The following is a 25517-nucleotide window of genomic DNA, read 5'->3' on the forward strand; positions in this document are numbered from 1 at the left end:
AGACTAGATACTGTATACTTAACATCCAGACTAGATACTGTATACTTAACATCCAGACTAGATACTGTATACTTAACATCCAGACTAGATACTGTATACTTAACATCCAGACTAGATACTATATACTTAACATCCAGACTAGATACTATATACTTAACATCCAGACTAGATACTGTATACTTAGCATCCAGACTAGATACTGTATACTTAACATCCAGACTAGATACTGTATACTTAGCATCCAGACTAGATACTGTATACTTAGTATCCAGACTAGATACTGTATACTTAACATCCAGACTAGATACTGTGTACTTAGCATCCAGACTAGATACTGTATACTTAGCATCCAGACTAGATACTGTATACTTAGCATCCAGACTAGATACTGTATACTTAGCATCCAGACTAGATACTGTATACTTAACATCCAGACTAGATACTATATACTTAACATCCAGACTAGATACTGTATACTTAACATCCAGACTAGATACTGTATACTTAACATCCAGATACGAAACAGATTTCCTGCCAGTTAAAGACAAAGGAAAACAGTGATATTTCAGAAGTGACTGTTTTAGGACAAGGAGAGGAGAAGGTTTAGTAGAGGTTTAAAACTCCATGTTTCACCTACTTTTCTAATCATCTTGTCTTACAACACGTTGTCTATGTAGATATGTTTTCAGAATTGCATATTGACTGTTGAAAGATCTCATCAATACAAAATTAAACAGCTTAATTTTCACATTGATGACGTATAGTGTGTACTCGTCCAGACAGAGGCAAGTGGCACAAGATGTCTTAAAAACCAATGTTAAATCTCATATTGTAACAGCATATCTTATAAACCAATGTTAAATCTCATATTGTAACAGCATATCTTATAAACCAATGTTAAATCTCATATTGTAACAGCATATCTTATAAACCAATGTTAAATCTCATATTGTAACAGCATATCTTATAAACCAATGTTAAATCTCATATTGTAAAAAAAGAAAAAAAAATACAGATGCCGTATTTGAGATAATAAAAAAAAAAGCTTCTAAAGATTGTAATTTCCACTATGAAATTACAGACTAGATTTTCGCCTTATGAATACTGTATCAACCCCTACAAAAAAAAATATGTCCATTAATTATAATCTAGAACAATAATTCCCATTTCCTGTTGCTGCAGGATTCTTTTCCTGCTGTAGCCAACTGGCTCTAACGAAGCTGCTCCATCTGTATCACTGTGCTGTTAACTGTCCTGATCTACAGTCATCCCATTACTTCCTCGACGTCGACTTGTCAACCCTTCTTCAGCTTTTATAGTATTCTTCCCTTAGTCCTAGCTTGCTATTTTAAAAAAAAACTTCAATTTTTGAGAATTAATTCAATTTTACGATTGATTTTTTAAATTTTTGGTCAGACTGCTCAGTACAACATCTCATCCTCATCCTGACTGGTCAGACTGCTCAGTACAACATCTCATCCTCAACCTGACTGGTCAGACTGCTCAGTACAACATCTCATCCTCAACCTGACTGGTCAGACTGCTCAGTACAACATCTCATCCTCAACCTGACTGGTCAGACTACTCAGTACAACATCTCATCCTCAACCTGACTGGTCAGACTGCTCAGTACAACATCTCATCCTCAACCTGACTGGTCAGACTGCTCAGTACAACATCTCATCCTCAACCTAACTGGTCAGACTGCTCAGTACAACATCTCATCCTGACTGGTCAGACTGCTCAGTACAACATCTCATCCTCAACCTGACTGGTCAGACTGCTCAGTACAACATCTCAACCTGACTGGTCAGACTGCTCAGTACAACATCTCATCCTGACTGGTCAGACTGCTCAGTACAACATCTCAACCTGACTGGTCAGACTGCTCAGTACAACATCTCAACCTGACTGGTCAGACTGCTCAGTACAACATCTCAACCTGACTGGTCAGACTGCTCAGTACAACATCTCATCCTCAACCTGACTGGTCAGACTGCTCAGTACAACATCTCATCCTCAACCTGACTGGTCAGACTGCTCAGTACAACATCTCATCCTCAACCTGACTGGTCAGACTGCTCAGTACAACATCTCATCCTCAACCTGACTGGTCAGACTGCTCAGTACAACATCTCATCCTCAACCTGACTGGTCAGACTACTCAGTACAACATCTCATCCTCAACCTGACTGGTCAGACTGCTCAGTACAACATCTCATCCTCAACCTGACTGGTCAGACTGCTCAGTACAACATCTCATCCTCAACCTAACTGGTCAGACTGCTCAGTACAACATCTCATCCTGACTGGTCAGACTGCTCAGTACAACATCTCATCCTCAACCTGACTGGTCAGACTGCTCAGTACAACATCTCAACCTGACTGGTCAGACTGCTCAGTACAACATCTCATCCTGACTGGTCAGACTGCTCAGTACAACATCTCAACCTGACTGGTCAGACTGCTCAGTACAACATCTCAACCTGACTGGTCAGACTGCTCAGTACAACATCTCAACCTGACTGGTCAGACTGCTCAGTACAACATCTCAACCTGACTGGTCAGACTGCTCAGTACAACATCTCAACCTGACTGGTCAGACTGCTCAGTACAACATCTCAACCTGACTGGTCAGACTGCTCAGTACAACATCTCAACCTGACTGGTCAGACTGCTCAGTACAACATCTCATCCTCAACCTGTGCTGTGGCTTAATGACTTTGCAAAATAAACACTGATATTAAATAAACCCAAAAGCCAAAGTTTAATCAATGTTGGTGTAGAACAGAGACATCTGACTGCGTGAAAAGCGTTCAACATGGTGGTTGTGGTCATTTGTCTCGTCTATTACAGCTCAGTCCGTTTAGGAGGCCTAACACAGAGCCACTTCACCTGTCTTTCTGTCAAATGTTTCAATCTTCTTCTTCCTCCGTTCTTCTTCTTCTTCTTCCTCCATTCTTCTTCTTCTTCTTCTTCCTCCATTCTTCTTCTTCTTCTTCTTCCTCCATTCTTCTTCTTCTTCTTCTTCCTCCATTCTTCTTCTTCTTCCTCCATTCTTCTTCTTCTTCTTCTTCCTCCATTCTTCTTCTTCTTCCTCCATTCTTCTTCTTCTTCTTCTTCCTCCGTTCTTCTTCTTCTTCTTCCTCCGTTCTTCTTCTTCTTCTTCCTCCATTCTTCTTCTTCCTCCATTCTTCTTCTTCTTCTTCTTCCTCCATTCCTCTTCCTCTTCTTCTTCTTCTTCTACACAGGGAAGCAGATAGAACAACACTCCACCTGTCTTTCTGTCAAATGTTTCAATGTTCCTCTTCCTCTTCTTCTTCTTCTTCTTCTTCTTCTGCTACACAGGGAAGCAGATAGAACAACACTCCAGACAGATCTCCAGACAGTCGGAAGACTCGCAGCAGTCCTCTAGTATCCCACAATCCAACAGGGCAGAGCAGGCGTCCTCCCCACAGGCCAACCCGCCGGCAGCCCCCTCCCCACAGCAACACAGCACCTCACAGCCCTCTCCGCACGCCAGACACTGGGCCAGCACTGAGCACAGGGACAGCACCTCACAGAACAGACAGGCCAGGACACAGTGTACACAGCAGTCTGTGGGGGGGGGATAACATATATTTAATTAGAATATAGAGAACATATTGTGTTCTTGTGTTTTGTGTACATGCTCACTACTTCCTGCTGACCTCGTGACAGGTCCCCATCCTAAAAGAGGTTACTAACCTCAACGGTCTTTTCCTGGTTAAATACAAGAAAAGACCACACAGAGATCAGGACCCAGGGTTAACACCTGATAATGTTATATATTAAATACGGTATATTTAAGGTCAGGACCCAGGGTTAACACCTGATAATGTTCTATATTAAATACGGTATATTTAAGACCAGGACCCAGGGTTAACACCTGATAATGTTCTATATTAAATACGGTATATTTAAGGTCAGGACCCAGGGTTAACACCTGATAATGTTATATATTAAATACGGTATATTTAAGACCAGGACCCAGGGTTAACACCTGATAATGTTCTATATTAAATGCGGTATATTTAAGGTCAGGACCCAGGGTTAACACCTGATAATGTTATATATTAAATACGGTATATTTAAGACCAGGACCCAGGGTTAACACCTGATAATGTTATATATTAAATACGGTATATTTAAGGTCAGGACCCAGGGTTAACACCTGATAATGTTATATATTAAATACGGTATATTTAAGGCCAGGACCCAGGGTTAACACCTGATAATGTTATATATTAAATACGGTATATTTAAGGCCAGGACCCACCCAGGGTTAACACCTGATAATGTTCTATATTAAATACGGTATATTTAAGGTCAGGACCCAGGGTTAACACCTGATAATGTTATATATTAAATACGGTATATTTAAGACCAGGACCCAGGGTTAACACCTGATAATGTTATATATTAAATACGGTATATTTAAGGCCAGGACCCACCCAGGGTTAACACCTGATAATGTTATATATTAAATACGGTATATTTAAGGTCAGGACCCAGGGTTAACACCTGATAATGTTATATATTAAATACGGTATATTTAAGGTCAGGACCCAGGGTTAACACCTGATAATGTTATATATTAAATACGGTATATTTAAGACCAGGACCCAGGGTTAACACCTGATAATGTTATATATTAAATACGGTATATTTAAGGTCAGGACCCACCCAGGGTTAACACCTGATAATGTTCTATATTAAATACGGTATATTTAAGGCCAGGACCCAGGGTTAACACCTGATAATGTTATATATTAAATACGGTATATTTAAGGTCAGGACCCAGGGTTAACACCTGATAATGTTATATATTAAATACGGTATATTTAAGGTCAGGACCCAGGGTTAACACCTGATAATGTTATATATTAAATACGGTATATTTAAGGTCAGGACCCAGGGTTAACACCTGATAATGTTATATATTAAATACGGTATATTTAAGACCAGGACCCAGGGTTAACACCTGATAATGTTATATATTAAATACGGTATATTTAAGGTCAGGACCCACCCAGGGTTAACACCTGATAATGTTCTATATTAAATACGGTATATTTAAGGCCAGGACCCAGGGTTAACACCTGATAATGTTATATATTAAATACGGTATATTTAAGGTCAGGACCCAGGGTTAACACCTGATAATGTTATATATTAAATACGGTATATTTAAGGTCAGGACCCAGGGTTAACACCTGATAATGTTATATATTAAATACGGTATATTTAAGGTCAGGACCCAGGGTTAACACCTGATAATGTTCTATATTAAATACGGTATATTTAAGGCCAGGACCCAGGGTTAACACCTGATAATGTTATATATTAAATACGGTATATTTAAGGCCAGGACCCAGGGTTAACACCTGATAATGTTCTATATTAAATACGGTATATTTAAGGCCAGGACCCAGGGTTAACACCTGATAATGTTATATATTAAATACGGTATATTTAAGGCCATGAAGGGTGAGGAGTGACAGATTAACATTATATTACATGTAGACAAACATACAAGTCATTAGTGGCATATCAATCAATTAATGTGTCAATCAATTACATTTCATGTATTTAGCCAGTTTAACAATAACAAAGCCTCATTTTTTTTATCATTGAATAACAAAAAACTGAGTGTTTTCTTTTTAGCCGTTTGGAATAACAAAAAACTGAGTGGCAAAATCCAGTGAAAACTCACATTGTTTTCTTTTTAGCCGTTTGGTGACTTGTGTAACGCCACCAGGTCAATGTATCCCAACTGTTTATCGGTGACCGCCTGATGGTGAAGGGGCCAGACAGCAGAACTGATAAAGCTGTCAGAGGGGAACGTGGCTTCAAGGTGGCTTTAAGATAAAGACTAGATCGTAGTGACGGGGGGGGGGGGGGGGGGGGGGGGGGGGGGGGGGGGGGGGGGGGGTCACATTGCCCCCAGACAGGAACCTATTTCATTGGTTCAAATCAATGATTCTGCCAGCTAAGACCAATGAAGTGGCTCCTTTTCTGGCATAGTTATGGTTACCCGAGCAGTGTAGAAGGGACAACAATATTTGAAGACCTTTATTCTACTGTTAATTTTTTATACAGTCCTTACCCATCTTTTCTGTCCGCTTTTGTATAATCATACGTGTAACGAAGTTACAACATACCTCACCTGTATATCCACTATAACCCCACCTGTATCCACTATAACCTCACCTGTATCCACTATAACCTCACCTGTATCCACTATAACCCCACCTGTATCCACTATAACCTCACCTCTGTCCACTATATCCTCACCTGTATCCACTATAACCTCACCTGTATCCACTATAACCCCACCTGTACCCACTATAACCCCACCTGTACCCACTATAACCCCACCTGTATCCACTATAACCTCACCTGTATCCACTATAACCTCACCTGTATCCACTATAACCCCACCTGTATCCACTATAACCTCACCTGTATCCACTATAACCCCACCTGTGTCCACTATAACCTCTCCTGTATCCCCTATAACCTCCCCTGTATCCACTATAACCCCACCTGTATCCACTATAACCTCACCTGTGTCCACTATAACCTCACCTGTGTCCACTATAACCTCACCTGTATCCACTATAACCTCACCTGTATCCACTATAACCCCACCTGTATCCACTATAACCCCACCTGTATCCACTATAACCCCACCTGTACCCACTATAACCTCCCCTGTATCCACTATAACCCCACTATATATATTGACTGTCTATGAAACGTAGAATAATTCGTTTTTATTCTCACCATCTCCAGCTATTTCCTTTATCTGAGTGGCGTCAGCTTTCAATGAGTTCTGGCTCCTTGTGGTGGACGGCAGGTGTTGTTTTTTAATAGGGTACCCATGGTGTCTGTCACAGGCTGGGGACTGAGGGGACTGAGGTGGGCTCCATCCTCTCTGGTCAAGAGAGGCAGATGGAGGGGTACAGACGGGGGAGGGGGAGGCTCCGTTGATCAGGGTCTTGGGGGAAGTTTTCGGACTGGACGACACAGGGACCCCGCTGGGAAGCTCTACTGTGTGAGTGAGCAGTCAATCAATCAATCAATCAATCAATCAATCAACGTTGACTTTATACAGCGCTGAACATTTATCATAAAGTTAATAAAAGCAGAAGCTGTCGAAGTAATGTTTTAAAGTGTTTCCATCATTATCAGTAGCATTACCTCTCGGTAGATGGTAGGGGTTTGATGGTATACTGTTTGGTAGGAGATGTGACGCGTCGTCAGTTGTGTTGAGATCTGTCATAGAATCATCACTATCTTCACCATCAGCTCTGGCAGACCTTACAGGGGGCCCTGGGAGCTCTGCTGAACCAGGATCCACACAATAACACTTACAGAGGGCCCTGGGAGCTCTGCTGAACCAGTACAGGTATACATATACATGGTATACATATTTGTCTACTATAACCTAACCTGTATCCACTATAACCTCACCTTTCCCCACTATAACCCAACCTGTATTCACTTTAACCTCACCTGTATCCACTATAACCTCCCCTTTATCCACTATAACCTCCCCTGTATCCACTATAACCTCACCTGTATCCACTATAACCTCACCTGTATCCACTATAACCTCACCTGTATCCACTATAACCTCACCTGTGTCCACTATAACCTCACCTGTATCCACAATAACCCCACCTGTATCCACTATAACCTCCCCAGTATCCACTATAACCCCACCTGTATCCATATAACCATACCTGTATCCACTATAACCATACCTGTATCCACTATAACCATACCTGTATCCACTATAACCCCACCTGTATCCACTATAACCCCACCTGTATCCACTATAACCATACCTGTATCCATTTTAACCCCACCTGTGTCCACTATAACCCAACCTGTATCCACTATAGCCCCACCTGTATCCACTATAACCTCCCCTGTAGCCACTGTAACCTCACCTGTATCCATTTTAACCCCACCTGTGTCCACTATAACCCAACCTGTATCCACTATAGCCCCACCTGTATCCACTATAACCTCCCCTGTAGCCACTGTAACCTCACCTGTGTTCACAATAACCTCCCCTGTATCCACTATAACCCCACCTGTATCCACTATAACCCCACCTGTATCCACTATAACCTCACCTTTGTGTTCCCCGGCTGTCCCATTAGACAGTGGCTGTTGGGTAAAAACATTGGGTAGTGGCTGTGGTTGTGGCTGTGTGGTCTGGTACTCTGGCAGGTCCAGGGGACACTTGGCCACCTCCTGTCCCTTGACCCTGTCCTGACTGATGACTGTCTCTCCTGTCCTCCCCTGCTGCAGCAGCTCCATGTTGTCCAGACAGCCAGGCTCCTCTCCAGACACCTATTACCAACCCTGAACATAACACAGGAGGTTAAATGTTGGGATTCAATCTCATCAGTGGTAGATCCAAGTTATATATTGCTGTTGACATTTAAAGGTAATTTTCCGTTTGACCTGACCTATGCCATGTTTAAACGTAAAAGCGGTCTCTGCAAATGCAACAACATTGCCTTTAAAAGGTGCTTAGCCGACAAAACGCGATCGGATTAAATCCCGGCCTAAACTAAATATTATGAAATGAATTAAAACAGATAGAGAAACAATTTCAGATGTGAAATTGATCTCAGAGATGTTCATTTACACAGAAGTTTAAAGGACTTGTTCCATGAGCAAAACACCCTTGTATGGATGGTTAACTGAGTGGACTCAGAGTACAGTAGGGAACATTTAAAACTAGGTCAATGGACATATTTTAGGGTACAATGATTTCCACATTTTCCATTTTTCAATATGCAATGTCTTCCCTATTTATTTATTTTTTTTAAATATTCACTCAGCCTATTTTTGACTTGTGTTGTCTTCTCCACGTCTTGACGTTTCGTGCGTAATCTTTATGATTACCGGACAACATTGGTTCATTGACACCAAATCAACATTCAGACTAACTTCAGTCTATTAGTCATATTATTATTCATTGCCTTACAAGTCTTTCTTGAATTGGCTACTAAAATGTTACTTTACTTATTTTAAACTGAACTTTTACTAACCAGTTATTAACGGATGTCATAGTTCATGGAAATGCGCAAATGAAGTATTCTAGGGGTATAATTTTTTTATGTCATTAATTCATAGCTTTATGAATTAAGGCCAATTGGTAAACTGCTATGAAAAAAAATTAATCTTCCAAATAAATCAACGCCCACACAGTAAGAAAGTATCCCGAACAAAAAACGCTAATTTTAACCTATTAGTATGCTTACCTGAACTTGATGCCAGTCTTAGACCACGGGTGAAACAATGCAGAAAACATGAGTTTGTAAACTATCGGAAAAACTTGACATCCCGCCACATTCTGTCGGTAATAGACTCGTCTCATGTGTTGGTCTTAAAAGCGAGCAGTGACTGCGCTGACAGATGCGCGTTAGCGGATGAACCGGGCAGCAGTTTGAGTGCGAGACCGGGATGGGGTCGAGCGTCATCAAGATAGACCACCTCCGCTTCCTTTCCCACAGTAAGAAACTCGGGTTACTTGAATAACAGTCAATGTGTTCAAATCATTAGAGCTAACTAGGGATGCGTCTATCTAGTCAGCTGTTGAATATTTGACACACTTGGCATTTGATTATGCCTAACCTATGTTTCCCAAAAAACTTTGACCAGAACTTTTAATATAAAACATGCTTCTTCTCATCATGACTATATATATCTGTGTGTCACAATGCGGGCAGTTTTGACTGTTATTACTCCTTTTCTAGTTTAGATAGGCTACTGAATATCTCATTAAATAAGACAAATCTCATTCAGCTACATGTCTGTTTTATACTCGTTTTTTAACTCGTATTCCCCAAAACGCATCAGTGCTGCTCAGGTGTTACGTTTTTTATGCAATCCTGCCAGCTAGTGGAGACTATCTGTCATTACAGGCTACCTGCCACTGGTATCAGCTGTTCCGTTTTAGAACAGGAGAAATGGAAGTGGTGATCGTAGTGACGTCTCCTTCACTCCAGACAGAGCAAGGGGCAGGAGACGGACTGACCAGCCATAGTCAGACAGGCAGGCAGGCAGACATTTTAAATGGTATGTGTTTTAACCCTTAACACCTAAAAGTATAAGCCATTTTATTTATTTATTTATTTCACCTTTATTTAACCAGGTAGGCTAGTTGAGAACAAGTTCTCATTTGCAACTGCGACCTGGCCAAGATAAAGCATAGCAGTGTGAACAGACAACAACAGAGTTACACATGGAGTAAACAATTAACAAGTCAATAACACAGTAGAGGGGGTTAGAATTGTTAGAATTGTTTTACGATGGTCATATGATGGTCATTTAGCTGTTTGATTTGAGCTTGGTGGGGTGGTACCAGCGGTTCATTCCCAACTTCTCAGACCGAGCTGCTGGTCTCACTGGGCTGACCAGGAAGTCAAGCCCTCAGAAGGTGAAATTGGTCCCAGAGTGCGAAGCAGCCTTTGAGCATCTGAAACAGTGCATGTACCAGAAGCCAGTGTTGCAGAGTCCTGACATCTCACTGCCCGTGCAGTATATCAGCCGGACGTTGTTTCCAAGACAGACAAGGTATTCAACAGCAGACAAGGTATTTGGCCAGCAGCATACCACCCTGCATCGCCAGCAGCATACCACCCTGCATCCCACTGCTGGCTTGCTTCTGAAGCTAAGCAGGGTTGGTCCTGGATGGGAGACCAGATGCTGCCGGAAGTTGTTTCCAAGACAGACATGGTATTCAACGTCAGACAAGGTATTTGGCCAGCTATCACTAACCTCGATTTGGACGAAGACTTGAGTCGGAGGCGAAAGACATATTGATTATCCTGGACCAGGCCCAAATCCTCCACACCCGTAGTAAGAAAAAAGGGCACTGTAAACTGGTCCGAAGGACCCCCGGGTACCAGTTGAGAAAATGAATGGAAGTTTATATGGAGACTATTTAATGCCAAAAATATGGGGTTAAATACATGTCAAAACCATAACAAACGTTTCCTGGTCTTTCTTCTATCTCTCAGATGTGGGAAAGACATTTCAGAACAAATCTCCTTTTGATTTGTTAATCCATGTAGTGAATCTGTTAGAATATAGAGGGTGTCTCCTGAGGGGGAATTGTCATGCCCTCTTCACGACTGTCTTGGTGTGTTTGGACCATGTTAGTTTGTTGTTGATGTGGACACCAAGGAACTTGAACCTGCTCAACTGCAGCCCTGTCGATGAGAACGGGGGCGTGGCTCGGCCCTCCTTTTTCCTGAAGTCCACGATAATCTCCTTTTGTCTTGATCACGTTGAGGGAAAGGTTGTTGTCCTGGCAACACACGGCCATGTCTCTGACCTCCTCCCTGTAGGCTGTCTCATCGTTGAGGGAGAGGTTGTTGTCCTGGCACCACACTGCCATGTCTCTGACCTCCTCCCTGTAGGCTGTCTCATCGTTGTCGGTGATCAGGCCTACCACCGTTGTGTCGTCTGCAAACTTAATGATGATGTTGGATTCGTGCTCCAGAGGATACAGCATTGGCATCAGTCTCCCTGTATAGCCGAGGAGCAGTCAGCCCGCCTGAGACTCACGGACATGAATGAAACACTTCCACGAGCTGGAGGGGATCACCGCCAAGTCCAAACAACAGGTGGTGCAACAGGACAAAGAGGTGAGAGAGGGAGAGAAAGAAAGTGACACACACACACACAGCCTCAAAAGCCCAATCATTCAGTGCCAAACCTGTGTATTACTTATTACTTGAATGAATTGTTTTAGTTGTTTTGTTTCTCTCTTCTATGTGAATGAGGCAGAGGGTGTATATATTCTGTCTGTCCTGCAGTTTCTATTGGGCTAATTCAGGTATGTTTATCCCCGTAAACAGTTCACTTTCATAGCAGCCGCAAACAACACACCACCATCAACCCCAAGGTGGCTCTAAGACACATAGAGAGATCCTATGCCAGGTCAGTAAGAGAACTGTGCTCATGGCCTTATTTCTATTACAGCATATTGGGTGACTGATGACAACACTGTATGTGACCAGGAGAAGAAAAAAATCCAAGCCAAACCGCTACACACAGCCTACATCGTTGTCACCATATTAGTAACGTCCTAGTCAACATAGCTACTGGAACTAACGTGTTAGTAAACCCGCTACAATCATGCAGTTTGGGCTCCCGAGTGGTGCAAAGGTCTAAGGCACTGCATCTCAGTGCTACAGGCGTCACTACAGACACCCTGATTCGATCCCAGGCTGTATCACAACCGGTCGTGATTGGGAGTCCCATAAGGTGGTGCACAATTGGCCCAGCGTTGTCCGGGCTTGGCCGGGGTAGGAAGTCATTGTAAATAAGATTTTTTTTCTTAAATTACTTTCCTAGTTAAATAAAGGTTAACAGGAAGCAGTTTCATCAGCGGGCCCCGGTAACAATATGTAAGTAATATTAAAAGATTACCATGACTTGGAAGAGTTCCAGTGTTGTGTTGGATAGTCATAGCCAGCTAGCTAACATAGCATCCCTCTGTTATAGCCAGCTAGCTAACATAGCATCCCTCTGTTATAGCCAACTAGCTAACATAGCATCCCTATGTTATAGCCAACTAGCAAACATAGCATCCCTCTGTTACAGCCAACTAGCTAACATAGCATCCCTCTGTTATAGCCAGCTAGCTAACATAGCATCCCTCTGTTATAGCCAACTAGCTAACATAGCATCCCTCTGTTATAGCCAGCTAGCTAACATAGCATCCCTCTGTTATAGCCAACTAGCTAACATAGCATCCCTCTGTCATAGCCAGCTAGCTAACATAGCATCCCTCTGTTATAGCCAGCTAGCTAACATAGCATCCCTCTGTTATAGCCAACTAGCTAACATAGCATCCCTCTGTCATAGCCAGCTAGCTAACATAGCATCCCTCTGTTTGAGCAGGGTGTTTCAGTAGGCTAAACTAGCTAGCTGTATTGGCTAGCTAAGTAAGTGAAACTAAAAGTGGGAAAAAATGACAATCTCTCTATATTTTTCTCTTGCGTCTCTTTCATTTTGGAAGAAATGTATTTGTTCAAACCGGTTCAAGTATTGTCTTTCGCTCTCTTTGAGTCATCTACTCACCACATTTTATACACTGTAGTGCTAGCTAGCTGTAGTCTATGTTTTCAGTACTAGATTCATTCTCTGATCCTTTAATTTGGGGGACAACATGTCAGTTCATGCTGTGTTGAGGCACAGATCTGGGGAAGGACCCCAAGAATACAGTGACCTTCATCAGTCTTAAATGGAAGAAGTTTGGAACCACCAAGACTCTTCCTAGAGCTGGGTGCCCGGCAAAACTGAGCAATCAGGGGAGAAGGGCCTTGGTCAGGCAGATGATCAAAAACCCGATGGTCACTCTGACAGAGCTCCAGAGTTCCTCTGTGGAGACGGGAGAACCTTCTAGAAGGACAACCATCTCTGCAGCACTCCATCAATCAGGCTTTCATGGTAGAGTGGCCAGACGGAAGCCACTCCTCAGTAAAAGGTACATAACAGCCTGCTTGGAGTTTGCCAAAAGGCACCTAAAAGACTCAGACGAAAAAGATTCTCTGGTCTGATGAATCTCTTTGGCCTGAATGCCAAGCGTCACGTCTGGAGGAAACCAGCAGCAGAGATTGGGAGACTAGTCAGGATCGAGGAAAAGATGAACGGCGCAAAGTACAGAGAGATCCTTGATCAATAATGCTCCAGAGCACTCAGGACCTCAGACTGGGGGCGAAGGTTCACCTTCCAACAGGACAAGCACATTATCAGACCTATTATTTGACCTTGCTGGTCATTTATGAACATTTGAACATCTTGGCCATGTTCTGTTATAATCTCCACCCGGCACAGCCAGAAGAGGACTGGCCACCCCTCATAGCCTGGTTCCTCTCTAGGTTTCTTCCTAGGTTTAGGCCTTTCTAGGGAGTTTTTCCTAGCCAACGTGCTTCAACACCTGCATTGCTTGCTGTTTGGGGTTTTAGACTGGGTTTCTGTACAGCACTTTGAGATGTCAGCTGATGTACGAAGGGCTATATAAATACATTTGATTTGATTTTGATTTGAAGACAACGCAGGAGTAGCTTCAGCACAAGTCTCTGAATGTCCTTCAGTGTCCCAGCCAGAGCCCGGACTTGAACCCTATAGAACATCTCTGGAGATCTGAAAATACCTGTGCAGCGATGCTCCTTATCCAACCCGACAGAACGCGAGAGGAGAAGAGAAGAGAAGAATGGAAGAAACTCCCCAAATACAAGCTTTTAGAGTCATACCCATTGTGCTGACACAGCACAGAGGAGATGCAGATTTTGCTCCAGCTTGTCACTCAATCATTTGAACTTTTTGCTATTTTTATAAAAGGACATAAAACTAAAACTGAAGAGTCAACTGAAGGGGCTAATCCCATTTTTTCCCCCTCTGGTGGAGCTGGGCCCACCTGGACCTCTCCACCTACAAGGACAGACAGACAGACAGACAGACAGACAGACAGACAGACAGACAGACAGACAGACAGAAAGACATCCCAGGTCTACATTAGAGTATTTTAGTTGTATTTGTACATGTTTATAAGGATTTGGACGGTTAAATAACTAGCCTAGTTAAAAATAAAAAAAACTGCATCAATGATTGTTGTAGGAGTGGCGCCACCTGTATGAGGACAGCGGTACTGCATTACAGTGTTGCGTTGTGCTCTGTTTTATCTGAATAACACCCCCCCCCCCCCCCCCCCCCCCCCCCCCCCCAGACACCTATCCAAATAATGTTCAATACAACCGAGTAGAAAGGCTGGGTGTAGGGGTGAAGGATTTCCCCCACTAATGGTTAATTTTTAGGTTTGGGAGAGGGATAGCTGATCCTAGATCTGTACTGTAGGGGAAACTTCACCCTGCAGCACAAAGACTAGGCCTGCACATGACAGGACACAAAACAAGATGGTGGAAACCTCACCCAGACGTTGGATGTTCAACGGTATCCTCATCATGTCAGATACTTCACCTGGGGGTGTATTTATAAGGAAACAAATGCAAACAAACAGGGGGAAAACGGTGCAAAATGGGAAAAGACCTACCTGAATTTGTCCATTAGAAACTCATTTTCATTGCAAAACATTTTGCTACTCGTTTTGTCAGGTTCTATACTTGATGTTCTGGTCTCTGTATGAGACCTTGTTATGTGGCCTCTCTCTCTGAGACCTTGTTATCTGTTCTCTCTCTCTGAGACCTTGTTATCTGTTCTCTCTCTCTGAGACCTAGTTATCTGTTCTCTCTCTATGAGAACTAGTTATCTGTTCTCTCTCTCTGAGAACTAGTTATCTGTTCTCTCTCTGAGAACTAGTTATCTGTTCTCTCTCTCTGAGAACTAGTTATCTGTTCTCTCTCTCTGAGACCTAGTTATCTGTTCTCTCTCTCTGAGACCTAGTTATCTGTTCTCTCTCTGAGAACTAGTTATCTGTTCTCTCTCTCTGAGAACTAGTTATCTGTTCTCTCTCTGAGACCTAGTTCTGTGTTCTCTCTCTCTGAGACCTAGTTATCTGTTCTCTCTCTCTCTGCGAACTAGTTATCTGTTCTCTCTCTCTCTGCGAACTAGTTATCTGTTCTCTCTCTCTGAGAACTAGTTATCTGTTCTCTTTCTCTGAGAACTAGTTCTGTGTTCTCTCTCTCTGATAACTAGTTATCTGTTCTCTCTCTCTGAGAACTAGTTATCTGTTCTCTCTCTCTGAGAACTAGTTATCTGTTCTCTCTCTCTGAGAACTAGTTATGTGTTCTCTCTCTCTGAGAACTAGTTCTGTGTTCTCTCTCTCTGAGAACTAGTTATCTGTTCTCGTTCTCTGATACCTAGTTATCTGTTATCTCTCTCTGAGAACTAGTTCTGTGTTCTCTCTCTCTGAGAACTAGTTATCTGTTCTCTCTCTCTGAGAACTAGTTATCTGTTCTCTCTCTCTGCGAACTAGTTATCTGTTCTCTCTCTCTGAGAACTAGTTATGTGGGAACACCAGCTGTAGGTAGACCTATACATTTCACATGGGCTACATCCCAAATGACATCCTACATAGAGCACGACAGGCCCTGGTCAAAAGTAGTGCACTATAAAGGGAATAGGGTGCCAGAGTCCTATTGACCCTGGTCAAAAGTAGTGCACTATAAAGGGAACAGGTTGCCATTTGGGAAACATTTGGTTGAAGTCAGAAGTTTACATACACTTAGGTTGGAGTCATTAAAACTCGTTTTTCAACCACTCCACAAATGTCTTGTTAATTAACAAACTATAGTTTTGGCAAGTCGGTTAGGACATCTACTTTATGCATGACACAAGTAATTTTTTCAACAATTGTTTACAGACGGATTATTTCACTTATATCCAGTGGGTCAGAAGTTTATATACACTAAGTTGACTGTGCCTTTAAACAGCTTGGAAAATTCCAGAAAATTATGTCATGGCTTTAGAAGCTTTTGATAGGCTAATTGACGTCATTTGAGTCAATTGGAGGTGTACATGTGGATGTATTTCAAGGCCTATCCTTCAAACTCAGTGCCTCTTTGCGTGACATCATGGGAAAATCAAAAGAAATCAGCCAAGACCTCAGAAAATAGATTGTAGACCTCCACAAGTCTGGTTCATCCTTGGGAACAATTTCCAAATGCCTGAAGGTACCATGTTCATCTGTACAAACAATAGTATGCAAGTATGAACACCATGGGACCACACAGCAGTCATACCGATCAGGAAGGAGACGCTTTCTGTCTCCTAGAGATTAATGTACTTTGGTGCGAAAAGTGCAAATCAATCCCAGAACAACAGCAAAGGACCTTGTGAAGATGCTGGAGGAAACAGGTATATAAGTATCTATATCCACAGTAAAACGAGTCCTATATCGACATAACCTGAAAGGCCACTCAGCAAGGAAGAAGACACTGCTCCAAAACTGCCATAAAAAAGCCAGACTATGGTTTGCAACTGCACATGGGGACAAAGATTGTACTTTTGGGAGAAGTGTCCTCTGGTCTGATGAAACAAAAATATAACTGTTTGGCCATAATGACCATCATTATGTTTGGAAGAAAAAGGGGGAGGCTTGCAAGCCGAAGAACCCCATCCCAACTGTGAGTGCTTTGCTGCAGGAGGGACTGGTGCGCTTCACAAAATAGATGGCATCATGAGGAAGAGAACTTATGTGGATATATTGAAGCAACATCTCAAGACATCAGTCAGGAAGTTAAACTTGTTCGCAAATGGGTCTTCCAATTGGACAATGACCCCAAGCATACTTCCAAAGTTGTGGAAAAAATGGCTTAAGGACAACAAAGTCAAGGTATTGGAGTGGCCATCACAAAGCCCTGACCTCAATCCTACAGACGATTTGTGGGCAGAACTGAAAAAACATGTGCGAGCAAGGAGGCCTACAAACCTGACTCAGTTACACCAGCTCTGTCAGGAGGAATGGGCCAAAATTCACCCAACTTATTGTGGGAAGCTTGTGGAAGGCTAACTGAAATGTTTCACCCAAGTTAAACAATTTAAAGGCAATGCTACCCAATACTAATTGAGTGTATGTAAACTTCTGACCCACTGGGAATGTGCTGAAAGAAATAAAAGCTGAAATAAATAATTCTCTCTAATATTTTTCTGACATTTCACATTCTTAAAATAAAGTGGTGATCCTAACTGACCTAAGACAGGGAATCTTTACTCTGATTAAATGTCAGGAATTGTGAAAAAGTGAGTAAATGTATTTGGCGAAGGTGTATGTAAACTTCCGAAGACTTCGACTGTACACAGGGATTCATGGTTGTGGACAAAGCAACATGAGGAGCTACATGTGTATGTTTCCCATTTTCCCACAAACTGTCGAAGAGCGTTTTCAAGTGTTGTCTGACATCATGTTACTGACGGTGTTAATGTGTTTTATGGTATTTTATTGCCGAAGTCAACATTACATCTTTTTCTTCTTAACCAAGTATTGGAATGGAGTTTAGGAATTATGTGACAAATTAAAACCTGCCAATGAGACATTTGAATGGGTATCCTATTCATTTTAATAGTTGGGTGTGATGGCCTACTTCCAGATATTGGTTCATCCATATTTATTTTAGAATAGGCCTCTTTTTCAAGATCTAAAATCAGTTTGTTCCTCGTCAGTTTTGCTGGCTTTTCTGATAGCTACGTTGAGGAAAAAATGTACGGACTATGACTGCGATATGGGGTTGTCTCGCCTAGCTATCTTACGACGAATGCACAAACTGTAAATGGCTCTGGATAACAGCGTCTGCTAAATGACTCAAATGTCAAATCGATTATCATACCAGATACTAATAATCAAATAAATGGTATAGGTCCGATTCCATTCATGAGCGTGACCCCTCCCCCAATATATATACTATTCAACAGAGACCGCATTTTCTGACGTTCTCACCGACCCTCAAAGGGATAGCGTAGAAGGGAAATGGTAGCAATGTTTGATCATGGGGTAGGCTAATTAGTCTTATCAGGGCATTTGTCTTATTGAGTCTAAAAATGTTCGTGATCCTCTGCCATCATTCTTCACTAAGGTAACAACATTTATAATATTCAGAGACATTAAGTCCCATGATGCACTGGTCATAGTGCACATAACTCGGTCACCATTCAAAGTTGGACTCGATACAAATTGGCCGACACTTTAATTATTATTATTTTTTTTTTTTTAATTATCTTGCCGATCGCCGTCCCTTCCCGCTCGTCCTGCACATGCCCAGTTCAACACATTAGTCCCCTGAAGAAGAAAAAAGGAAACGAGAACAGGAAGACGATCGAACGTGATTTCGGCCGCGATGGAAGAAGCGTTACTGTGTGAGTATTTTCAACCAATTTCTGTCCATTTTAGAGGGTTTGTTTACATTTGTTGCAACGTTGCAAATTAGTAACAAAGATTGGCGCTACATCGCTGACCCCTAAAAAAAATCACGAATGGAGTTTTTTTCAAAACAGAATCATTATAACATGAGAATTAGAAGAAATACATCTGAGTAGCGCATAACATTCTCCTGCAACGAGCAGTTTTTCAGTAGTAGCGCCGAGGGGAAAACACACGGAGCCGTGGACGGAGAACGGAGAGAGGGGGAGTGAGCAGCAGAGGAGGGTCCTACACAACGAGGAAGGGTATATTCATTACGTTGATTCTGCTGCAAAACGTTTTGTCTGTGGAACAGAAACGTTACTTCAAACGCTTTTGAGTTTTGTTCTCAAAAAAGAAGTTGTAGTTCAGTCGTGTCTCTTAAAAAAATAAATAAACGTATGGAAGAGGTTGAAGAAACCCAGCACCGGGGTCCTCACTTCAGAGACAGCACTTCGCAGACTATTCAGATTGGAATGGCAACGCGTGGAAACCATACCATTTCAAAGTGAACTACAACTTCCGTTTAAGTACCCAACAGTTTTTTACGTTACGTCGAAAAATCGGGTTTCACAAACGTAAACGTTATGCAACAGAATCTGTGTAATGAATACATCCCCTGTTGTTGGGAGTCACATGGATCCGACGACCAGGCTGAATCATGGCGGATGGAACATGAAAGTGTGTGTGTGTGTGTGTGTGTGTGTGTGTGTGTGTTTTTTTTGTTGCTACAGTGCTTCGATGCACGCCTACCCATGTTAATGACTAGCAACAACCAAGCCATGTTTCCAGTTGTTGTTTTTAGAGTTTGGTAGATAGCTAGTGACCCACAAAGCTGTTATGTATCAAACGTGTTGGTAATGTTCATCAAAACAACACTACAATCAGATTAAGTTGTAGTGATTTAATTGCTGCAGTTCGAAACAGCTGACCGTGCTACAAGCTAACTACAGTGTGTTTTGAGTTTGTCAAGGCAAAATACCTTAACTAACAAGAACTTGGCAGATGGCCCATTCATCAACTACAGGTTGATAAGGAGCTCTGACACCAGTCAGTCTTAAATAGCCTACCAGATAATATTATTACAATAACCCCAACACATTTTCATGGTGATATTGAGGTTTTTCTCAGTTCTATTTATATTTTTTGACATCTTAGCAGACACTTTTCCAGAGGGACTTAGTGCATTCCTACGCACTCCTGTATACAAGTGGCTGTGCTTCATTGTGATTTGAGCACAGTGCTGCAGTCATTAATTCAGTGTTTCCCCTACCATTCTATAAGGTAGGGCGGGCCCCCCTTATATTATTGACTGTTATAATGCCAGAAGGTTTGCCTCTTGCTTTGGAGACCTAGAGAAAGTTTGATTTAGGCAAAGACTGAATTGATTAGCAGTGTTGTGAACAGACACCATACAACCTATTCTGCAAAGCACGTTGACAAATGGCTTTTGACAAAAAATAGTTCCCACCTTACTAGCACTGTGTTTAAAGCTTGATGATGTGGGGTTCCTTGTGAGTTTTGTAGTTTAATTAGTCAATATAATTAGTCAATATGACAATATGACTAATATGACTAATTGATTAATTTAAGCCGCCAGGTGATTGGTTGGATTTAAAACACGGGCAGGGTTTAAACTTCCAAGAGCAACCCCAAAGGCCTGTAATATTCTAACTCTGCAGGTGTAGGCTTAATAATTTTAGGTATTACATTTCCCACGCCCTCCCTGGTAATTATTTTCTAATAAGCTTGTTTTTATAAATGATCCATTAGGCCTTTTTTTCCCCACTCATGTTCTGTTATCTTGGAAAGTGGTGTCAGCATTACGTTATTATGCCGCTGCATTTCTGCAGGCGAGTGTTTTTTGTTTTGCCCTGCCGGCCCGCGCTGTGATCACCATGGCAACCACATCTTTTTTCTCTCTTCTTCTCGGGTGCTAAACATATCGCCATGGCACCAGCGTGTAGCCTTGGAAACCCACATGGGTGAACGCCAAGCTCCAGATTGATGGTTTCAATCGAGCCAATGTCCATGGTTTCTTGTTGTTTTCTATGTTACGTACGTATGCCTTGCATGTTAGTTCACAGTAAATTACATGTTTAGTCCTAATCAAATCAAATCAAATTTTATTTGTCACATACACATGGTTAGCAGATGTTAATGCGAGTGTAGCGAAATGCTTGTGCTTCTAGTTCCGACAATGCAGTAATAACCAACGAGTAATCTAACCTAACAATTTCACAACTACTACCTTATAGACACAAGTGGTAAGGGGATAAAGAATATGTACATAAAGATATATGAATGAGTGATGGTACAGAGCGGCATAGGCAAGATGGAGTAGATGGTATCGAGTGCAGTATCGTTGTCAATGGTTGAGATTATTGAATTAACATTTTGAATGTAGGTTATATATTGATCGTTTCAGAACTGTCCATTTTGTTACCTCGTTCTTTCTATATTATAATAAATAATGATACCGACTGACATTTTTTCCTTTTATTTCAGAGTGTTCCAAACATCAGCTGAACCCACCCAAACCCCCTTACCACCACAAATGCCAAGATGAAGAGACTAGAGACTTTGTGTATAGACCTTCATATGTCGTAAGGCTACAGGCGAGAACAGAGGAGGACCTGTGTTTGCTGTGAGTCAGTAACGCTACTGAACATGGATGATAAACAGTGAGTAGGCTTAACTAGATTACATTCGACCCGACATGGACAGGAAGCGCCCTAAACTGCTCATCCTAAGGAGAGACACAGTAGAGGGTAGGATGGTGGCACGACACATTGCTCTGGAGGAGGACACGCCCCTGAGCCGTGCGGCCAATCAGGCTCCAGACCTCGGAGAGGGAGCCAATCAGGGAGACCAGGCCGGGGCCGAAGAAGAGGTGAGTGAGGGGTGTTTTCAGTGATCTGAAAGACGGTTTTGAACATTGCAGATAGAAAACAGACAGAGCTCACTCCAGTCCTTATTTTATCCAACAGACAAGTGTAACTTTAAAGAAAAGTATTATATATGAACATATGCCATTTAGCAGACACTTTTTTTTATCCTAAGCAATTTACAGTCCTTTACATAGGAATTACGTTGTATACATTTTACACTCTTGGCACCATAATTTCAGTTTATTCAGCTATAGCAGGTCTTTAAAAAAAAACATGTGTTTTTTAAAAAATGTAATCAAATTATTCCCACGTACCTGCAACAAGCCGATTTTTATATATATATTTTTTTAAGCTATGCTAGGATTTTTTCCTATTTTGAGAGAATCATATTTGTCCTACACCCCATTTCTATCTGAATGTTCTGTGGTATTACATCCTCCTGAACAGTGAATAGAGTTGACACCATTTCTATCTGAATGTTCTGTGGTATTACATCCTCCTGAACAGTGACTAGAGTTGACACCATTTCTATCTGAATGTTCTGTGGTATTACATCCTCCTGAACAGTGACTAGAATTGACACCATTTCCCTTTTTCTATCTGCCAAGACAATCTGTTGTACATTTTCTATCTGAATGTTCTGTAACGCGGCAGACCCGTGGTGAAGAGGCGCTGATCCAGCTGGAGAGCGACATGCTCCCTCTAGGAGCAGAAGTCCAGATGCACACGGCCTCCAGTGAACGACTGGTTTTGGCCCAGGGGACAAGGGAAGGAGGGAGGTGTCTGGATGGGCCGCCTGGAGCCTGGTCTGAGCCCCTGGGGGAGGACGACATTGACGATGGGGAAGAGATGGAGGAGCGTGGTAATGAACAGAGGTATGGAATTTAATTTCTTCACTCACACTTGATCTTCCTGGTAACTGATTTAGCTGATAGTGGCTAGTTGTAATGACTGAATTCTGGTTGTTTTCCCCACTAAATTCTCTGGATTTTAGAGCATCTACTATATGACTGAAATGTAAAATGGTCATTGTTTTTATTATTTATTATATTAGTTAGTGTCTGCATTCACTCTTAGCAGAGCTTGGCCTGTGATATTTTACCAAATCAGTTAAGAATAAATTCTTATTTTCAATGACGGCCTAGGAACAGTGGGTTAATCTGCCTGTTCAGGGGCAGAACGACATATTTGTACCATGTCAGCTCGAGGGTTTGAACTTGCAACCTTCCGGTTACTAGTCCAACGCTCTAACCACTAGGCTACCCTGTCGCCCCAGGTGGACTGGTACATCAAGCAGTCTCGCTACAGAAACAGGAGATCGACTCCTGTTATATGGGCTGTTCTGGTACATCAAGCAGTCTCGCTACAGAAACAGGAGATCGACTCCTGTTATATGGGTTGTTCTGGTACATCAAGCAGTCTCGCTACAGAAACAGGAGATCGACTCCTGTTATATGGGTTGTTCTGGTACATCAAGCTGTCTCACTACAGAAACAGGAGATCGACTCCTGTTATATGGGTTGTTCTGGCTCAGACATACGTTATCCTTTGTCCAGACCGGCTCCTAAGCGCAGGTGGAGGTGGAAGGTTCCGGTACAGGCTGACGACGACTGGGAAGATTGCTCCTCTTTAGGACCGGGCTGGAAACGCAAAGTGGTGTTCCGACGCTCAACCACCCTGCCCGCTAAGAGGAAGTGGGACACGTACTACTGCAGTCCTTGTGGGGACCGCATGAGGAGCAAGGTGAACACTTCTACATACTTCTACAGCGAGAAAGGGTAGCGGTCAGGTATGAATTAACGTTTTGAAGTGGATTTAACAGGTGACCTCAATAAAGGGATTCATAGCTTTCACCTGGATTCACCTGGTCAGTCTATGTCGTAGAAAGAGAAGGTGTTCATCATGTGGTAAAGAGTCCTGAACGCTGATTGGCTGAAAGCCGTGGTATATCAGATCGTATACCACGGGTATGACAAAAACCATGTATTTAAAAAAAAAAATTATTTTATTTTTACTGTTCTACTTACGTTGGTAACCAGTTTATAACAGCAATAAGGCACCTTGGGGGGTTGTGATATATGGCCAATATACCACGGCTAAGTGCTGTTCTTATCGCACGACTCAACGCAGAGTGCATGGACGCTGCCATTAGCCGTGGTATATTGGCCATATACCACAAACCCCCAAGGTGCCTAATTGCTATTACAAACTGTCTACCAATTTTAATAAAACATTTTTTTCCATACCCGTGTTACAAAAGGCTGATATACCACGGCTGTCAGCCAATCAGCATTCAGGACTCGAACCACCTAGTGTATATTTATATTCCTAACTCATTACGATATCTTCTTTCTTTTCTTTTTTTTTTAAAACAACTTTTTGGATTCTGTGTGTATAGTTATTAAATTAGTAGATATTGCTACACTGTTGGAGCTAGAAACATAAGCATTTAGCTAGGTGTTACTGTACTGTTGGAGCTAGAAACATAAGCATTTCTCTACACCTGCGATAACTTCTACAAAACGGTGTATGTGACCAATAAACTGATTCTTAAACTCTGGTCCTTTAAAAACCTGCATTGTGTGTTATAGCGTGTAAAAATAAATGCATGTGGTTTTGAAGTAAGGAGATACTGGTATGGTGATACTGGTATGGTGATACTGGTACGGTGATACTGGTATGGTGATACTGGTATGGCCCATGATACCAAGGAGTGGGGTGATACTGGTATGGAGATACTGGTAGGGAGATACTGGTAGGGAGATACTGGTATGGAGATACTGGTACGGTGATACTGGTACGGTGATACTGGTATGGTGATACTGGTATGGAGATACTGGTATGGCCCATGATACTAAGGAGTGGGGTGATACTGGTATGGAGATACTGGTATGGAGATACTGGTATGGCCCATGATACTAAGGAGTGGAGTGATACTGGTATGGAGATGCTGGTATGGTGATACTGGTATGGAGATACTGGTATGGCCCATGATACTAAGGAGTGGGGTGATACTGGTATGGAGATGCTGGTATGGTGATACTGGTATGGAGATACTGGTATGGCCCATGACACTAAGGAGTGGGGTGATACTGGTATGGAGAAGCTGGTATGGTGATACTGGTATGGAAATACTGGTATGGCCCATGATACTAAGGAGTGGGGTGATACTGGTATTGTAGGCTGCATGTTTATGATCTGTATGTGATGTTTTACATTGATGCTAAATAACGTTGTCTTGCCTTGGATGGTCAATAAAGTTATATTCTATATTCTAAGGTTGAACTGACCAAATACCTCCGTGGTGGCATGGACCTCTCTCGTTTTGACTTCCAGTCAGGACTCTTCTTGGATGAGAAGAGCAGGTTGAAGGTAAAAACACTTCCTTACTTCCTGGTGCCATTATTATTCCTGGTGCCATTATTATTCCTGGTGCCATTATTATTCCTGGTGCCATTATTATTCCCGGGTGCCATTATTATTCCTGGTGCCATTATTATTCCTGGTGCCATTATTATTCCTGGGGACCTTACTTCCTGGTGCCATTATTATTCCCGGGGGCCTTACTTCCTGGTGCCATTATTAATCCCGGGGGCCTTACTTCCTGGTGCCATTATTATTCTCGGGGGCCTTACTTCCGGGTGCCATTATTATTCCTGGTGCCATTATTATTCCTGGTGCCATTATTATTCCCCGGGGCCTTACTTCCGGGT

The 25517-nt window shown here is 42.2% G+C and overlaps 3 protein-coding genes across 13 annotated transcripts in view; 2 read left to right on the forward strand and 1 right to left on the reverse strand.

The window, feature by feature from the left end:
* Positions 1-3151: 3151 nt before the first annotated feature.
* On the reverse strand, positions 3152-9503 carry zgc:113363 (uncharacterized protein LOC791449 homolog). Of its 5 annotated transcripts, XM_036989086.1 has the most exons (6): positions 9309-9503; positions 8169-8400; positions 7225-7368; positions 6808-7074; positions 3334-3597; positions 3152-3245 (listed from the first exon to the last, which is right to left on the reverse strand). In XM_036989086.1, exons 2-5 carry the CDS (start codon positions 8353-8355, stop codon positions 3341-3343), a joined length of 855 nt encoding a protein of 284 aa, XP_036844981.1. In that variant the 5' UTR covers positions 8356-8400; positions 9309-9503; the 3' UTR covers positions 3152-3245; positions 3334-3340. The 5 variants fall into 5 exon arrangements, with proteins under 5 accessions (XP_036844981.1, XP_036844983.1, XP_036844980.1 ...); XM_036989088.1 differs by having other exon boundaries at positions 3210-3597; positions 6808-7071; XM_036989085.1 differs by having other exon boundaries at positions 3210-3597.
* On the forward strand, positions 9461-12052 carry cxxc1a (CXXC finger protein 1a). The gene is made up of 3 exons (XM_036986979.1): positions 9461-9559; positions 11472-11699; positions 11913-12052. The coding sequence occupies exons 1-3, from the start codon at positions 9511-9513 to the stop codon at positions 12050-12052; spliced, it is 417 nt and encodes a 138-aa protein (XP_036842874.1). The 5' UTR covers positions 9461-9510.
* A 6406-nt stretch (positions 12053-18458) lies between these two features.
* mbd1a (methyl-CpG binding domain protein 1a) overlaps positions 18459-25517 on the forward strand; it is a 42059-nt gene continuing 35000 nt past the window's right edge. For 2 of the 7 annotated variants that reach the window (XM_036989090.1, XM_036989092.1), the window contains exons 1-6: positions 20509-20971; positions 21422-21560; positions 21641-21806; positions 22459-22679; positions 23361-23547; positions 25084-25176. In XM_036989090.1, the coding sequence (XP_036844985.1) occupies positions 20965-20971; positions 21422-21560; positions 21641-21806; positions 22459-22679; positions 23361-23547; positions 25084-25176 (813 nt within the window). In that variant the 5' untranslated portion in view covers positions 20509-20964. Of the gene's footprint in view, positions 18871-18941; positions 19180-20504; positions 20972-21421; positions 21807-22458; positions 22680-23360; positions 23548-25083; positions 25177-25517 lie in introns of those variants that run through there. The other 5 variants (XM_036989096.1, XM_036989093.1, XM_036989091.1 and 2 more) reach the window with 5 other exon arrangements.

This window comes from Oncorhynchus mykiss, chromosome 9 (genome assembly GCF_013265735.2).
Source record: "Oncorhynchus mykiss isolate Arlee chromosome 9, USDA_OmykA_1.1, whole genome shotgun sequence".
Classification (NCBI taxonomy): domain Eukaryota; kingdom Metazoa; phylum Chordata; class Actinopteri; order Salmoniformes; family Salmonidae; genus Oncorhynchus; species Oncorhynchus mykiss.

Bases quoted from the DNA above. Each gene is read 5' to 3' on its own strand.
- zgc:113363 (XM_036989086.1), bottom strand. From the start codon at position 8,355: ATGGAGCTGCTGCAGCAGGGGAGGACAGGAGAGACAGTCATCAGTCAG. The intron at 7,369-8,168 runs GTGAGGTTATAG...ATCCTGGTTCAG, and splicing joins GACAGCCGGGGAACACAAAG to CAGAGCTCCCAGGGCCCCCT. The intron at 7,075-7,224 runs GTAATGCTACTG...TCACTCACACAG, and splicing joins CCCCTACCATCTACCGAGAG to TAGAGCTTCCCAGCGGGGTC.
- cxxc1a (XM_036986979.1), top strand. From the start codon at position 9,511: ATGGGGTCGAGCGTCATCAAGATAGACCACCTCCGCTTCCTTTCCCAC. The intron at 9,560-11,471 runs GTAAGAAACTCG...TCCTCCCTGTAG, and splicing joins CCTCCGCTTCCTTTCCCACA to GCTGTCTCATCGTTGTCGGT. The intron at 11,700-11,912 runs GTGAGAGAGGGA...CCCCGTAAACAG, and splicing joins TGGTGCAACAGGACAAAGAG to TTCACTTTCATAGCAGCCGC.